An 18,435-nucleotide genomic window follows, 5' to 3' on the forward strand; every position below is an offset into this window, starting at 1 on the left:
GAGACTTTCTGAAGGAGTTAGGTGTCTGCATTATTTCAGATGTCTGCTTTAGTATGAAAGATGCTTATTTCTCTCCACTCACTCCACTAGGAAGGTTCCTGTTTTTTTCACAGTGGCAGAAAAAATGAGCATAGTACCTGCTGTTACTATCCATGTCTGTGTTTGGTGACATGAGTCCCATCCTACTTATTTCCACTGGTGTTTCCCATCCCCATACTCATGTAGTTTGGAGACAGGTGGTGTGCCAGCCACCTAAAACTATGGGATGTTCTAGTCAGCAGCTGGTCCTGTAGCTGTGTTGTAGAGGAGCTGCAGAGTTTCCTCTCCATGCAACATAAAGCCCAAGGCTGTGCAAGCATAGCACACATGAGCGCACTCAAATTGGGTTCAGTCCTCCACTTTTGTCTAGGTGGGTGTAGGGGGGGAATATAGTGCACCTAGAAGCTCAAGAAACCCCAATAACTTTCAATTCTGCCTTTGCTTGTTTAGATGAAGGGAAGAACCCATAGAATGCTGGTGAAGAAAGAGGTATCTGGTGAGGGATGCCGGAGGTCAGTGAACTGCTGGTGGGTGCTGGGTACCTGTGGCTAGGTTGAGAGTGCAGGATCAGGAAGATGCATTTGAGGGCTTAGGTGAGATAAGGTGTTGCAAGAAATTAGGGTAGAAAGGTTTGGGGGAGCAGGATACTTGGTACTGATAATGGTCACTCAGGAATAACGAGAAAGTAGTGCAGATTAGGTTATAGATATCTGACGTAGTCAGAAAGTAAAAGCGTATGTGTAAGGAATAAAGGGCTTAGGGAGGCTGGAGAATGGCTCCAAGCTACTTCAGAAAAGAAGACAGGAAGGGCTTGCTCTAAGATGCTTCAGAAACATCTGATCAGATGAACATATTAGGGTGGAGTGAGAAATTAATTCTGGATCATGTTACACCAGAGTTACCCTGTAGGAAATTCTTGGTAATTTAACCTTCTTGGAAGACTTCATCAAATCAAAATACCAATATATATAGCTGAGTAAAGTTGTGCAATGGGCATGGGTAGAAATAGTCTTCATTGTCCCATTAGCTTCTTCAACCTTTCTGCAGGAAAGTGTCTTGGTGTGATGGCGCAGATGAAAAAATGCGCGTGGCTTGTCATTTAATGAGCAGTCCACTGGCAGTGCCTGTTTCTAGTCTTCTGTCTACTCTGTTCTGTAAAAGTCTTAAGACATTGCCTTTGGAGACCTCAGTTACTTTCTAAAAGATCTTACTATGTTAGCTTACCTTATATTGATGTTCAGCCTGACTTACTCCATTTTCTACTGTTAAATTAAAATTTCCTGAAACCACATACATAAACTTGTACCTTACAGTCATGGTTATATCACTCAAAAAATTCCAAACTGTTTTTTCTATTTGATTGCTCTAAATGATGAAGCAAGTCTTTTTTACCAGGCTTTAGCTAAAATCCTGAGGTTGTGTCCGTTATATGCACTATAGCCAGTATAAAAACTTGGGAAGAATTTCTGCAAGAGAGGCTGGCCTTCCCTTTGCATACTCCTCTCAGGAATTTGGGCCAGGAAACTTCGGGACCAGAAGGGATGACCAACCCTGAATTATTTTCATGGCTCGGTCAGACTTCATAAGGTTGTCTCATTGCTCCACAGTCATCTCTTCAGTGGCTAATGCATGCATGTGTCCTGTCCATGTATATAAAATATTGTTTTGACTTGGAGATTGAGCTAAAAGAAAAGGAAAATTAGCAAAACCTCCTTAGTCAAAATAATAAATACCTAGTATGTTCTTGCCATTAAACGTGCATCTTAAAAGCATCAGTTACACAAATTGATTTCAACGTAATTTACACTCAAGCCACTATCTCTAGGTTTGCTCAGTCCAGTGGTAGAATATGTATCTCACCCATGCTATATGCTTTTGCTTTTCTGTCTCTTCTGAAGGTGTCACCGAGCTGACCTGTCCACGGTCCCTGTTTGCATGCAGAGGCACAGGGGTGCATGCCCTGAGGGAGATAGTACCCCACTGATCTTGATAGAAACAGGGAGCCCCCATCCAGCTGCATAACCGCATCTTCTTCCTGGGGAAATCTGGATGGAAAGAAGGAGCCAAGTACATTGTTGAACATGGTTTAGCATGTGGACAGTCAAATGTTGCTGGGAGATTCAGCCCTTCCTTCCCTCAGATGGCACTGCAGCAAACGGGTGTTTACAGTGTAGCAGATGCTGGTGCTGGTGGTGGTATAAATAGCAAAGAGATGGTAAGCTGAGGCCTGTTCAATGACTATTTAAGGTGTGAAACAGCAGAGGGGTCAGAAGGCTCTTTCCCTGGAGCAGCGAGCACCCACAGCCTGCCCCTTTACCTGACACTTCATGGCTGTGTTGATGAGGAGTGTGTAGCATTTCAGCAGTAAGGCAAAAAAATCCAGCTAATAGTGTCCTGCTTGGATGGTTAAACAATGTCCTCTGTGTACCGGCAGGGCTACATACGAATAGGCATATGCCATATGCACGTTTCCCTGCAGAAGAACATATCAAATTGCGTGATGCATGGCCCTTTCACACAGAGGTGTGGAGAAGCATTGAAGTTACACAAAGGGCAGATCTTGATGAGGGGTGACCTGAGAGGTGGACATAGAAATGTGAGGTGAATAAGAAGAGGCTGGGGTTAAATGTCAGTGGCTGAAAGGAAACTGTGGTGAGATGTTTTGGAGCTCTAGTTTGTTTGTCTGAACTGTGGAAAATAACCAAAGATTTCAGCTCTGTATTTAGGGTCGCCAGGTAGTAATCCCTTCTACCTATCCTCCTGTGTCTGTGCACCCCAGTCTAGATGTAAGAGAGCCCAAATGGACTGGTACTGCCCATCTGGTGTGTGCCCCCACCCCTTAATACTTCCTAAATCCAGCTTATTTTTCTCTGTAGAAAATACTACATGCAGATTGTGCCTATCCATACAAATATAAAGGTTGTGTGAACTGGGAGGAAGGAATAGGATGGCTGTGCAGCCAAGTAACCCTCACCCAGGGGGGAGCGTGTGCTGTGCTGACAGGCAGAAATGGAGGAACAAAAGCCCCTTTGACCTGTCAGAAAACCTGCACCAATTACCAAGTCGTCTAACAGGTGGTGTTTGGAGGACAGATGCACTGTGGCATGTCCATCACTCCTCAGCCTGCATTGCCTAGGGTGCCTGCGAGAGCTTCTTCCTCATGTACTTGGGTTTTCTCCCACTGAAAGCAGGGGTTGGGTGACCCCCTGTGAGTCGGGTGGCACCAGGCATTGCCATCGCTGGCTGGTTCTGCCAGCATCTGGGACTGGCCTCTTTTGAGAGCCAGAGAGGAGTTCACAGTTCAGTCTTACATAGCACCTCAAGAATAAATGTATTTACTGCAGTCAGCACATAGCTGAACGTGCCACCAAAAGGGTCACGCTGAGGAGATCGTAGTCAAAACGTGTAGCATGTGCAGGCTTGTGGAAATATGTGGCGTAGCATAGTGAAGGGTGGGCTGGATGAGATGTTTCCCATTTTACCTGCATCAACCACTGCATCAGCTTCTCAGTGTTGTTAGTACTAGTTAGAGTTTGGGGGTTTGATTCAAGAATTCAGTAAAAATAGAAGCTACTGCAGAGGAGAGATCTGAAGGCCTTCCTCATGGGGTGTCAAGGAGAGTTCATCATGGATTAGGGACCAGCAAGGAGAGAAAGCTCGGTGAGGTTTTTAAGTGAAACTGTTAAGTAGATGGGTGTGATACTGTGCTGTAGCATTCGTAGCTGCATAGCCATATTGGTCGAAAGTTTCTTTAGGAAAGTAAGGTCTGTAAGCTGAGAATATAAAGGAGTTGACTGGCAAAATGGTTGGGGTTTTGACTGCACCAGTTAGTCTGATAAAAAACAGAGCTTCTTCCAGCAAGTTTTGCCTTGCTTATGGACTTCATTAGACACCTTGCATTAGATAGATAAGCGTAAGCTCAATGCTCCGTCCACTGGTTTTATGCATATTAAAGAAATACTGTAGAATGAAAGGCATTATCAGTTATAAGCTTTTACCAGGAGCTGGAAATGTGATTCTTTCTATAAGCCCCCAAATTCCTATCAAAGATCAGATAATTTAAATGTCCTATTGGTTATTTCATTGCCTTTCTCCATTCTTTCTGTGCCTAGAGGCTGAACATCCCCCCTGCCCCCACCTAAGAGTGTGCTCTGGGTATGCCAGGGTACTCCACATGCAGGGAGGTCATTCCTACAGTGGCACAGCTTTTGAGATCAATCCTGCCCACCACAGATCATCTCAGGATAATCTAGTCTTCAGCACAGTTAATCTAGGCAATTAAAGTCGTGTTTTCTCACTTCAGCATAAGCTATGCTAAGGATTTGGTTTGCTTAAAATGAGAGTTTTGCTGTCCAGTACACCATGCCTCTGAATTTGCTCACAAAAACATCAGTAACTGGAGCTCTTAGTGTTCTATAGTCCCTTCACTGTGGCATTTTCAAAGCACATTTTGGTGTCACATAAATATAACACATCTTAGCATCATAGGAAAGTTGTGAAAGGGTAGTATTCTTGGTAGAGTGGTTATGAAGGAAAAATGGGCTAACACAGAAATTTGTGCAGACCACTTCACTCCAGATCCTAGCGTTATATTCTGTCCTGTGTTCACTTGGTATGGTGGATTCCAAGGAAATGAGAGTACAGCCGGTGTTATAAATAAGAAGCAGTGGTGAACTGCCTCCACATTCCACGTAGAGGTGCAGAACAAGGCCCTGAGTCCATATTTTAGCCTCTTATCTAACACAGTGGTGGAGATTCGTGAGCAAGGCAGTGTTTGATTTATTGAGAATAATCACTTCTCTCCCCCTGAGCCAGGTTGCGGACAGTCACTCAGGCAGGGGCAGGCTTCAGGGTGACTTTCACAGCTGTCAGTAGCGTGACTGAACGTGTATCCACATCCTAACACTTCTGTGCTATGCTAGGTAGCTCACTATCACCACCATCAGCAGGGTTCATTACGACTGTGTGTCAGAACCAAGAAAGGTCTGTGTCTGTCTGTGTGTGTGTGTGCATGCGCACGCTCATATAAGAACATATAAGAACATGTTACATTCACTTAAGGTACACAGGGAGACATCAGTTCCCTGGATTACACACGTACGGTGCTGGGACCTGAAACAAGTCTTGCTTTAAAACACTTTGAAAGGAGTAACGATTTGGTTATAGAAGTTTTCCCAAGACATCACAGTGGGAGAAGGGGTGAATAGTTACATCCTGAGTCCAGGCTAACTGAAAACAATGTGTTCACAGTTTGAAAAAGTATAACCCAAACCAGCAACTCTCCATTATTCTCTTGTCCACGTGAGGGTGTGAAAGTGCATAGTGGAGATGCCGTAAAGGCTCAAATTGTTCTACTGATGACCTGTTGGAGTAGGTACCCAGGGATGATTCTCCTGGAGTTGGCTTCTGAGAAGGGTCTGACCCAACCTTGAGGTCTCCCTTTGCAGGGAGCCAGCCCGCCCCTTGGGGCAGCGTATGGCTTGGGTAAGGCTGGATCCACCTCAATCTTTTGGCATGTTGGGGAGATGTTGAGATAGATTCAAGATGAGTTTCAAGCAAACGTTTTGTCTTTTTTTTAAGGAAAATGGTGATGGCTGGGCTTGTGTTGGGAAGGGCACTTTGGCTCTTTTGCTCCCACTCTGGCCTGAGCCCCACGGTGGGTAACTGGTTGCCAGCACTGGGACAAGGGCAGCACACAGAAATAAACAACTAAGAAGGTGGAACTGGTTTGGGGATTAGGGCAAACAGGCAGAAGAGCTTTGTATCTCTCCAGCTCCATACCTCAGAGCCAATAAAGCTTTCCTTGTGTCCCTTTCACCAGTTACTGTTGTTATTCAACAAGTATCTTGAGTGAACTTCTCCAGGTGCCTCTGCCTTTCTGCTCCCCTCTCCTTCTAAAGCTCTATGTTTTAATTTGTTTGCCTACTAAAGCTAGTAACTGATAAGAAAAAACAAATTTCTGCCGCTCTCTGTCGGTTCCCCGGGCAGGTGACTGCCCTCACCTCCTGCCTGGCAGCTGGAGATAATACTCCAGAAAGTGTTTTCTGCACTTCCAGGGTAGCAGAGAGATGACAGCTTTGCTCAGTCTCTCAGCTCTTTTCCCATGAGTAGGAGCAGATGTTCCTTGCATTGGGGGAAATCACAGGAACAGCAGGGAGGCCCCTGCAGCACCCTAAAATGGGCTTTTGTGGGACAGGGTGCCTTGTGCCTCCGGGACTTCTGCCGAAGGACTCCCACCTCTCCTTGAAGCACACTCACAGTGGATGTCTGGCTCCCAAACATCTGCATTTATTTCCTTGCCACATTCTTGACTTTTAACACCTCCTTCTCTGCCTTCTCATTAAAAAGCAATGGGATTTTGAAAGCGCCATCATGCTTAGTTCTCCAGTAGAAATGGTTGAAGGTGACTTTTCATGAGTCAAAAAATCTTGCTGTTTGAATTGTTATGCTTTTCTTCAATGGGTATTCACTTACAGGTCTATATTTTGTTGAAATAGAACTTAAGTAATCACATCACTTTATGTTCTTAAAGCCTATATGTAATGAAGTTTCTTGAATCTTTCATGTGCAACTGTGGATGATACATGAGGTAATATGTAGACCTAACTCTTTTTTTCAAATAGTGAAGGTATGCTGTAGTGTTTTATTGGTTGATTAATATTTGGATAGTGGTATAAGTATTTGGAGCATTATGAAAGTGAAGTTTTGTTGTTAATAATAAATCAGCAGCTGTAACCACAGTTTGTTACACATTTTGGGTGAATACCAGCCCCTCTGAAGTCAGGGAGAATTTTACCATTAACTTCAATAAAACCAAAGTTTCATCCTCCCATTGTAAATGACCTTTAACAGCCACTTGTAATCTTGTCAAAAACTCTGATTGAGTGAAACTAGTCCCATGGGGCTTTTATTAAGACAGAATGATGATGGAGGAGGGAAACTTTTAAATGCTTCTGTTGGGAAGAACTGCAGTTTGAGCAGTGCTTGTGCTGTGACAGAAAAGTCCTGGTTTGGAGACTGTCTCTAGCTTAGGTAACTGTGCTGCAGTGAGCACAGCAAGATTGTTCTGGAGTGACCATATTGAAAGAATTAAGCAAATGCTGTTTCATGTATGCATGCCAAGGCCTCCTTTCTCTTCTCTCAATAAATACAAACTGGGAGTAATTTTGTTATAATCAGCTGTGTAAACTAGGATATGCAAAGGGTACCTAAGCTTTAACACAATGTTAAAAGCCAAAGTGTGCAAATATCACCACAGGTGGTATTTGAAGGAGCAGGCCCAGGTACCAATTTCTTTGTGACTCCTGGAGCTATGATCTGAATATAGAGTTTGTACCCTGCACCTAGAAGTAAATCTGTATGCAGTGACCCATGCTTCCAGCCCCCAGAGTGTCAGAAACGGCTGCTGTGCTGGTTTATTTTTTCTATTTGTAGTAGAACATCCAGTCTCTTTGAACCAGGAGTCAGTTCAGTGATTGTTTTTAAGGTCCTCACACAGTAATGAAGAACAGCTCCTGTTGAGCACAGAGTGCTCTGCAGAGGTTCAAAGTGGTGACGTTTATGTGGTGTGTCGGAACCTACAGTCCAGTTTTCTATTGTGTTGCTTATTACAAGATGCTTCACAAACCTTGAGTAATGCAAACTTTTTAAGAGGTAGCTAGGAGTGTTCACTGAGCCTTTTAAAAATTACCTAGGAGGCTCAACTCCATACTCTTGTAAGAATAACTGGTAACGAAGAACTATCGCTAGTTCATTTGTTTAAGATGGCCAGACTAGGAGTGGCCCTAGAATGGAAGCATGGAAAAAGGAAAGGAGCATGCAGATATTGCTGATAACAAACAAAAGGAACTTCTTCATCCAAAGAATTCATGTTAATGAAAGGAAGGGCTGTACTGAAGCATATTTGCAGCTGCCAGACTCTGTTCTCCCTACCCGTGAGCTAAACCCAGAAGACTGAACCATGCACCATCATTTGAAGGGTTACGCCACCTTTTGCTGGATGAGGAATTCAGAGGGGGTACAGGAATGGCCCTGGCGCCACCAGGGTCTTTGCAGATTCTGAGAGAGAAAGTGGCAGCCAGGTGCCCTCCAGCCTTACGTGTTACCCTTTCATTTAAGACAGGCAAAAGTAATTTCTGGAGGGACTTAATTAAATTCCACTAGGCCACAGTCTTCATGCACCTCATCTTCACTTCCACACTTACAGTTGAGAAATGTCTAAGGTTTTCCTCATTACACACAAAGATTATTTCCAGAGATGCAGGCAGCAGGATACAATTCATAAGACGATCAGATGAAACAAAAGGTCTTATTCATAATTCTGCATCGAACTTTCCTTCACTTCCTGATTCCACAGCTGCTGTCTGGGTAAGATGAATATAGGGAACCACTCCTTCACTGTTTGCAGATGACAAGTGTGTCTATTAAAATGTTGTCAAGCTGCAGCCTTTGAAACAACATACTTGAACTGGTGGTAGACAAAGAGACAGGAGATGGACTGCAGTAAAGCATGCCAGCGTTCTTATGGCACTGGGAGCAAGGTTTCCAAATGTATAAAAAAACTAAATTTGCAATACTTGATACAGAAAATATAATGATATATTGGAGGGATAGTAGCCTTGCTTTCAAGTACCCACTGGAGTGACTTTTATGAAAAGGATGCAAGTTGTGCTTGTGCTAAATGCTTCTGCAAAGCATTAGACACTGTCCTGCACAACATCCTTGTCTCTAAACCGAAGAGGCATGGATCTGATGGATGGACCACTCAGTAAATAAGGAATTGGCTGGATAGTCACACTCGAATTGTTGCAGTCAATGGCTTGATGTCCCAGGTAGAGACCAGTGATGACTGGCATTCCTCAGGGGCTGGCAGTGGGACCAACACTGTTTAACATCTTTGTTGGCGACATGGACAGAGGGGTTGAGTGCACCCTCAGCAAGTTTGATGATGACACCAAGCTGTGTGGTGTGGTCAACACGCTGGAGGGAAGGGACACCATCCAAGAGGGACCTTGACAGGCTGAGAGGTGGGCCTGTCTGAGCCTCATGAAGTTCAACAAAGCCAAGTGCAAGGTCCTGCATGTGGGTCAGGGCGATCACAAGCACAAACACAGGCTGAGCAGAGAATGAATTGAGAAGAGCCCTGAGAAAGAGTTAGGGATGTTGGTAAACAAGAAGCTCAAGATGACCTGGCAATGTGTGCTTGCAGCCCAGAAAGCCAACCGTATCCTTGGCTGTATCAAAAGAAATGTGAGCAACACAGAGGGAGGTGATTCTCCCCCTCTACTCTGCTTTTGTGAGACTCCACCTGGAGTATTGCATTTGGCTCTGGGGCCTCCAACACAAGAAGGACATAGACCTGTTGGACTGAGTCCAGAGGAGGACCACAAACATGGTCAGTGGCCTGGAGCACCTCTACTATGAAGACAGGCTGAGAGAGTTGGGGTTGCTCAGCGTGGAGAAGCAAAGGCTCTGAGGAGTGACTTTTTACAAGGGCATGTAGTGATAGCACAAGGAGGAATGCAGTGATAGGACAAGGGGTAATGGCTTTAAACTGAAAGAGGGTAGATTGAGATTAGATATTAGGAAGAAATTCATCACTATGAAGGTGCTGAGGCACTGGAACAGGCTGCCCAGAGAAGTTGTAGATGCCACATCCCTGGCAGTGTTCAAGGCCAGGCTGGATGGGGCTCTGGGCAACCTGGTCTGGTGGAAGGTGTCCCTGCCCATGGCAGGGGGGCTTCAACTAGGTCATCTTTAAGGTCCCTTTCAACCCAAACCATTCTATGATTCTATGATTCAATAATTCTGGGCATGATGCTACTAGAACCAGCTTGTTCATAATGCATCCACATAGCACTCTCAGTGACTGTGGCTTTGCTGGCTTTGTTGCCCAAGGGCAGTCTCCACTGCACACAACTCTCTATTTTAGTGATTTTGAAATTTCTTTTACAAAAATGAAGTCCAAGAACAGTTTTGCCTAAGGGCAGGTATCTCAGGCTTCGGTAATTTCTTTTCTATGTTGTAGACTTCCTGTCTGTTCTTACCAAGCAATACATTATCTCTGTTCTGAACTGGTTTTTTTTCCTTTTGCTTTATATGGTGTATTATCTTTACATTTTCCATTACTGTTTGCAGTTTGCCTTTTTCCCTCCCTGTTTCCCAGCTTATCGTCATGATATAATCTCTAGCCAATGATAGATGCTATTGCATTTCTCTGTGCTTATTTTGCCATTTCCAGCTATTGGTAAAGCTCCAGGTTTCTGTGCCTTGGCAGAGAGCAGAGCTCTTTCCCCCAGTTTATTGTCCATGTAGCTGGAGTGCCCCGGCAAGGCATCATTGTGTTGTATTGAATTGGACTGACTGAATGCTGTGCCATCTGTACATGGACAGATTGTTACCCTTTATGATCCCTTTGGATAGAAGTTCTTGTAGCAAGAATACTCACTTTGGTGTGCTAATATGAAGCAGTGAGTGTATATAGCTGAGGAGTATGTATACATGCAGCTGTTGTGATAGCAATGGGTACTTTCTGCATTCGGGTAGTAGGGTGTTGTGGATTTCTCTGCAGATTTTTGCCCTCCACGCAGCAGTCTGGTAAGGAACCAGGCTGCCCTCCAGCAAAGCCCTGCATCACCCCAGCACCGGGAAGCCTGTGAGGCTTTGGGTGTCTCTGGTGTGTTACCTCTGAGGCAGAACGGCAGCATAAAACAAGAAAGCCATAAGGGTATTCATAATATAAAATGAGATTTGCAACCTCACTGTCCTGAGAAAACCATATGTATTATGCAAATATCAAAATGGCATAATCAAAACAGATTCCCACTGTGCTATGTGTTGCATGCACCTAGAAAAGTAAGCTTTGGCTCTTTTGATACATTTGATGTATTTTATATCAATATAACTGATATTGCACTGCTCAGAAATTTACCTTGGACTTTTCTTTGCGTTCAGCTTAATCTGTCAATCATACAGAACATCCATGGGATACGTTTGTTTTTTCCTAAGTGTTTTTCCTTCCCTAACCCCTACGTTCACTGTAGCTCCTGAATTTCCACATAGTGGCAGGGCAGTCCAGGATAGAATTGCTTCCCCAGGCAATAGGCTGGGGAAAATGACCCTGTTGTTTTTTCCCGACAAAGTGCCCAGGTAATTCACAGTATGTTGAAATGAAATGGGCTGCCCCAATACTATGTGATTTCCACAGAAGCTAACTGTAGTGCTACATAAATTCATATATATATGTCATTGACTTTATATGTAACTTTATATATAGTTATCAATATATTATATACTTAAGTATTAATATAACACAAGTATTTATCTTTATGTATTTAAATAGTTACATCTATATATAAAGTCAGTGCTTCTTTATGTCTATAACAGTGCTACACTCAGGAGCCAAATTCCTAGTCCAGTCGCAGCTATCTACAGAGAGCAGATAAGTATAAAGCGCATGGCAGAAGCTCCAGCACAGGAGTTCCTTCACACAGTAATAAGAAAGAATGATCTTATTGGAACAGCTTACATAAATAAAATCATTTCACTTGTCCTAGAGTTACTAGATAAGGCTTACATCATGCATGCACAGTGGCCCACCTGGTTTATCTCACATTCATTTTAACAGGGGGTTGCTGTGATTCCAGGAGGAGTGAGGAGCCTTCAGGAAAGCTTGCTTGTGCCAGCGCTCCTGGATCGCAGTAAGAGCCCTAAAGGGAAAATGCTGAAAAAAAGTGATGTGTTTTCTTTTTACTCTCCCACAGATTGACCATCTCTGCTGAATGTCCCATGCAGCTTGAAGATTTCCCCATGGATGCACATGCTTGCCCATTAAAATTTGGAAGCTGTAAGTTCCCTTCTGAAATAAGAACTAGAAAAATCCATTGTTATCTGGCTTTTCAAGTTCAGCTATGTCTTGTCTAAATTGTTCACTCTTCTCCCCTGCCCCCCCTGCCCCATCCCCTTTTAACAGTGCTTATTAGCACCCCCAGTCTGCCACCCCTGCTGCTACCCTGCCGCTCGTTTTCCATCAGTGTGCTTTATCTGGCACTGCTGCTTTTCAGCTCACGCGTGCTCCATGATAAATGGTGAGCTGATAAGGTGATATGTCTTATATATCCGCATCAAGCATAACAGCCACTGTTAAATGGAGTAGTAGATGCAGACAACTAAGTTGATAACTTGGTTTTACATTTGTAGAGAAATGGAGCTTTTATTGGACAGGTCAGATTGATGTGCTATTGTGGTATTTACACAAATCAGACAGCAGTGCAATATCTACATTGCATGTATTAAAAGGGATCTAGAATACTAAAAGAGGAAATATCTTTCCATTTGGCTTTAATAAATCCAGTCCTGTATCTTGTTACATGTATACAGATGTATTTGTATATATGCACACATTATTCTAAACTGTATGCTGAACGATGTTTTTTCCTCAGTTCCAAGCCTGTAATCCACCACACTCCTGCCTTGCCAGAAGCTTACTTTAAAAATAACCTCAGGGCATCAGATGGTTCTATTTAAATACAAAGCTCTTAATTAAAGCACAGATGAGGCTACTACAGTAGACATTTTTTATTTTGTTAATCAAATCAGAGGTTCCAGGTGCAATCAGTGTCTCTAAAGACTTTTGAAAATTACCAGGCAAGGCATTTTGCTAGTCCCTGAAGCCGGTTAACTTCAGCATTTTTCACTGTTTTTTCAGTCATATCAATTTAGAGTCACTAATCCTAGCAAGATTAAGCTTTGCCTTTATCGTCTGTTATCTGCCCTGGTTTAATACTGGCTATGCATTGTCTTCTGGTGATCATACTAAGAAGTAAAAACACTGTTTACAGTAGTGATTACCAAACTACCAAACTTAAGATGAACTGATTTCCCTTCCCTCTTCCAATCCAGATAGATCCAGTTTCATCTAATAGCCACCAGTATTTTACAAGGTCACTGCAGGTTCAGGTGTGTCCATTTACTTTAGCCACATTAATTTACAGCAAAACTGATATAATTCTGAAGGTCCATACACCCATACATTCAACTTTAAAAAATATATGCAAACTATCCATTTCATTCCAAACTTAAAAATTGGAAAACATTTCACAGGAAACTGTCATTGTTTGTATATAGAGTTAAACAAAAGTTACTGGAAGGAAGTAAGATTAAAAAGAAAAATAAATTGTCCTTCCTGGTGTTACATAGTCTTTACTGTATTCATAGATAAAGCTGAAGTCACACCTGTTAGTCTCTAGTGCAGACTATAGAACTGGGATGTTGGACAGTTTTATGAAATCTTGCAAAATATGCAATATAAAACTAAAATGTACATATTTAAACAAAGAATCTGATGCAGCAGGGATCTGAAGTTCAACCTTAAAGTTAAATGAATGCTTCAATGTATTAGTAGATTAGGTTCAGTGAGGTACAAGTTCTAACTCTCCATATAGTAAGACAAAAGGAAAAAAACCTAAATATGGAAGTGCAGGAGATAACATTACTAGATAAGCTACAAACACTTAGAAGGAGTGCAATCTTGAACAAAAGCATTTGAAAAAAACCTCAACAGTCTGTCTGAGTGCAATTATATATTCTGCTTGTGGCAAATGGGTTACATATTAATCACCTATTAGCACACAGGTAATTTTAACCTGGGAAATAAACAGTACTGAAAAGTCATATTTTAGGCATCTGAGGGCTGAATATGGTTTTAGTTCATGCTCCTTGCCATGCTCAGTATACAATCCTAGAGTGTCTTTTGTAATCTACTGCAAGTCACCTTTAAGTTCTTCCACAGTGTGTAGACACGGAGCCATTTGCCCTTTCCTAGTCCACACCGGTACTCTCTGCAGTAAGTAAATGCATAGGGACAAGCCATAGACAGTCTTTCAGCCTTGGGAATATCTGTATTACTGGTCTGGCAGCCCATTAGTAATTTACTTGGATATAATATGCAGATGTTTGCGCAAGTAGCAGCCAATAAGTCAGGGTTTGAATTAACCTGATCTATTTTAGGAAGATACAATATTTGTTCCCTATTTACAGCAGTAGGCGTTTGCGTTAAGTCGTCTCCAGGCTTGCAGCCTGGAGGAGGAAAGCCTACAGGGGTATATTACACACAAACACATGCCCTCTCTGCTTTAGCTTTCCTCCCTGTCTTTCCCCAAAGGGTTTCTATTTAATGGTCTTCTTTCCAAGATGGATTTTGAAAAACCTCAAGGAATAGCATCAAAGTAAGTGTTAAAGACATTATTGATGGAGCTGGGAGGGTGTGGAAGAGACGAATGCTAACTGCTCAGAGGGTGGAGAGATCAGGACACTGAAACAAAGCAGCCAGTGCACGGGTGGATCGGCAGCAGAAAAGATGCCAAGAAGTAATTGGTGCCACATCAGAGGCAGAAGTAGGTTATTATTTTTCGGGCTGCATAAGCGTTCACCATACTTGCTACAATTCAGCAAGCAAAAGGGGAAAAGCCCTGACATTTCCTTTAATTTTAAAGAAGGAATGTTAATCTTGCTGACAGAAATAAAGGTAAATGTTGAATTCTTATGTCCCGTTTGACTGGTTTCTTGCTATATTAGAATTGTGGGAGATTTTGTGGGCCTAGGCAGCATTATATGTAGCAACAAAATATTTTGTAGAAATAATTAAAATCAAGGTTGAATATGGGAAAAGAGACATAAAGTTACCTGAGCACACCACTAGCCTAAATACTTGCTGGGCAGTTCAAACGCCAGCTACAGAAGCAGTATTTCTTAATGCTCTGTGGCACGTCATGAAAAGCTGTGCTGGTGAGAGGACAGAAGTTCAAGGATGGCTTCTAATGAACTGAACAGAGCAGGTTTTAGCTGTCCTCTTAAGTAAGTCCTCTTAAGTCCCCAGTGCTCAGAGAGGGCAAGATGGGTCTGCTCTAGGGGGTGTGTATACATGGGGACTCTCCCTCCAGGCTTGCATCCCTGCTGGTGATAAGGCCACCTGTAGAAATTATTCTGCAGAAATCTCATTAGAGGTGCAAGAGAACTGGGGATGGTGCATAAGCACAGGCTCTTGGGTCCCTGCAAAGAGGCCCCGCTCCCTTTGAAGCCTGGGTGCTCAGCGGGGATGGCCAGAGCAGTCTGTTCATTAGCTCAGGGCAGCATGGGAAGGATGCTGGCTTCTTCCATGGCCAAGTTTAAAATAAACTTTCCATTGCAACTATAACGCTGACCTGCACTCTAAATAAATTTGCTGGTCAGACAGGATCTGATGAAATTTCCTGATGTCATCCGCAGTTTCACTAGCAGCATCATAGTCTGAGAAACTCCTCCTTACCCCCAGTCTATTTCTGGCATGAGGAGGAGGAATTAGGTAAGGTAGCAAGGACATTAGAGCTAGGAAGCTTTAGTGTTTCACCTCTTCCACTGATAGGCCTTAAGCGTACATCAGAAGTATCATTTAGTACAGTTTCCAAACACCCATGTGTCACCGGGTAAGTAAGCATCGTTATCTCTAGGGTGGCTGAGGCAGAGAAGTTAATTGACTTTCCATAAGGTCACATGGCAAATCAATGTCAGAAAAAGGATTAGACTCAACTTCTTTGGTGGAGAGACAGATGTCTAATCCACTAGACCATGAAGGCCTCTGCCCAGGCAACTGACTTAACTCCTAAATCTCATTTTACTCATGCGTTAATTATATCAGTGTTACCTAGCTCACAGGGTTTCCCTGAAGATGAATTAGTTAATTGCTATTACTGAATGTTTACCACTGCTTTGACAATGTCAAATACTGTAAAATGGAATCTATTTATGGCAACTGTTTCTTGAAGGCACAATGTGTGAGTACATATAGTTATCAGAGCTTGTATTGTGGAACGGATAAATGCATGAAGCTGCTGCCCACTAGTCACTCGCTGGCAAAAAAAACCCCGTACTATTTTTAGAGTAAGTAGAGTCTAATGAATATTCTGAAAATAATGAGATCCCCTAGCTCACAAGCAGAGGAAAAACAGGCTTGGTATTTACTCCTGATGAATTTAAGTTGGTCATGAAGATGGTAAAGGCATCAACCCATCAGTCAAAAAGGGAGTTCGATGACTGTGAGAAAACAGTACAATTTGTAGCATCTAAAGAAAGTAGTTAACACAGTGTATGTACGTCTTCCCTTTTAACAGCTTAAACTGAGTCATGGTGTCTGCTGTGGTCTCTGATACAGGAAAGTGCACAGGCTATTTCTGTAGCAGGCGGCACACTCAAATTCTTTTCCTCCAAGGCGGCTGGTAAGGTCAGAGTAATGAGGAGACAGTAACTTCACCAGTATCCCAGGATATTATTGCAACACTTAACAATAAGGCACTCACTGTTTTCAAACTATCTTTGGACCTGCAGCCACTGAGAAATTTCTCCAAAAAAGTATTTTAAGAAAATTCCCCTAAGGGTGGTATTTCCTGGTAATGCTGAGAAGGCACTGAGGTGAAGGCACCTACAGGAGGTTTCTCGATTTTGTGCTTCCCCTCATTAGCACCTGTGAAGCTGCAGAAGGACTGCAGGTGTGCAGGAAGAATTTCAAAACAGAGTCGTTCTAAACAGACTCTAATTCTGGTTTAGTAAAAGGTGATAAACAATGTATTCAGCCTCCCAAAACCTGTGGGTAGAAGCCTTGTATAAGAATATAATTAAATGGATGATAAATAAAGACAAACGTTAATTTTAGGAGACTTCAGAAAAGGGAGATGGTTCTTTGGTAGGTTTTCGTGGGTTGCTCCCAAGGAGAGCTGGAACTGTAGTCCCCCGTGTAGAGGCAGAGCTTTTCTGTTTCTCTTCCCTAACAGCTGGCCATAAGGGGCTTCTGAGTCGGTTCCTGAGAGCTGAGACAGGCAGTACAGCTTGTTGACTCTGCCAGGACGTGTTAGTGCCTTCTTTACAGAAGGGCACATGAAGGGGGCCAGGGAGGTCCTCTGTGAAATGCCGAGCGGCCGAGTTCAAGACTAAGTTGTGATTTTGCAATTTAAGGCAAAAGCCAGCTAATACAGAAATGATAGGTTTGGCCTTTATGCAGCATGTAGAAGCTTTACTTGAAGTCAAGGGAGGCATGCTGCCTCAAGTAACGCCGCCTTATACATTTTTCTAAGGTTTATCACCGCTTCCTTAGACACTTCCATCGCAAAGGACATTGAATGACTAAAATAAGATGAAGCTAGGTGAATACTAAAATTCAATATTGCTAAGGCATTTAATATAATATTTGATATATTTCTCTGCTCCCTCCTCCTGCCCCATGTTATCACCAGTTATCAACGCACCACTTTGGTTGGAATTCTTCTCCCCTAATTTTCAGCTGTTTGGAAGCCAGGTCTCAGACGCACTGAGCAAGATGCCTGTGGCAGCATCAGACAGGCAGTCTAGACAACTAGCTTGAACCAGGGGTGTAATTTTATTAAGTTTAGCTAGTAAAGCATAGGCATCTAGCCTGAACTAATTTTCCATCCAACGCTCCAAGTGGAGGAGGTAGAGACCACCTAATGGTATTGCTGGTATTTGCCACTAGCTTCCTAGAAATCGTGGACACATGACTACTCATGGGTCTTCATTGTTTAAAAAATTGAATCTTTTAGTTCAGAAGCCCCTAGTACACAGACTCCTGACTGAAACACAAAATCATAGGGATTCACTAGAGCCACGAAGCTCCACTAAACTCCTCCAGATCTGCTGGGCTTTTGCCTGTTCTGGGACGTGGAAATGCTCGGCTGCAGCATGAGCATGGTGATTTGGCCCATATCAAAAGCCTTGCACTGACAGCAAAGCCTTGGAAAATGGACACGATGGATCTGCGACAGTTTTAGATAGACAACTATGTCACAGTTAGTTGTCTAGACTCTCTTTATGGCCACTGAAAGGAAATAAGTACTTCTGTAGTAAGGTACATTTGAACTATTTTTGATACCTGCCTAAGGACAAGGTGAATCATATTTTAGATGTTCCTACTTTTCTGCAATACTTGTCAGATGTACATAAGTGTATTGTAACTTGGTCAGAGTAACTTAGAAGTCCCTTGTTCTCTTGTTCTCTACATCACTAGCTCAGGAATAAAAAAGTCTGTTGTACATTGATCAAGAGAAACAGTCACTGCTGTAGATTAGTTAGGTGTTACATATGGTGGTGGTGAGCTTTTGTATCTCTCCTAGGTGCTATTTTAGCAGTTCCTGCTAGAAGTCCTGTTTTACACATAATCACAGAATGGTCAGGGTTGGAAGGGACCTCTGGAAAACATCTTATCCAACCCCCTGCTAAAGCAGGGTTCTCCTAGAGCAGGTTGCACAGAATCGCATCAGGCGTATTTTGAATGTCTCCAGAGGAGGCTCCACGAACTCTCCAGGCAGCCTGTTCCAGTGCTGTCTCACCCTCAAGGTAAAGAAGTTCTTGCTC

The 18,435-nt window shown here is 43.0% G+C and overlaps 2 protein-coding genes across 4 annotated transcripts in view; one reads left to right on the forward strand and one right to left on the reverse strand.

Annotated features, from left to right (window-relative positions):
- GABRB3 (gamma-aminobutyric acid type A receptor subunit beta3) overlaps window positions 1–18,435 on the reverse strand; it is a 200,015-nt gene that overhangs the window by 166,494 nt on the left and 15,086 nt on the right. The window lies entirely within an intron of this gene.
- The window catches only part of GABRA5 (gamma-aminobutyric acid type A receptor subunit alpha5), a 60,022-nt gene that overhangs the window by 18,578 nt on the left and 23,009 nt on the right, over window positions 1–18,435 (forward strand). For all 3 annotated transcript variants that reach the window (XM_056329117.1, XM_056329116.1, XM_056329114.1), the window contains exon 7: window positions 11,802–11,884. In XM_056329117.1, coding sequence (XP_056185092.1) covers window positions 11,802–11,884 — 83 coding nt within the window. The remainder of the gene's footprint in view (window positions 1–11,801; window positions 11,885–18,435) is intronic.

This window comes from Falco biarmicus, chromosome 2 (assembly GCF_023638135.1).
Source record: "Falco biarmicus isolate bFalBia1 chromosome 2, bFalBia1.pri, whole genome shotgun sequence".
In the NCBI taxonomy this organism is placed as follows: domain Eukaryota; kingdom Metazoa; phylum Chordata; class Aves; order Falconiformes; family Falconidae; genus Falco; species Falco biarmicus.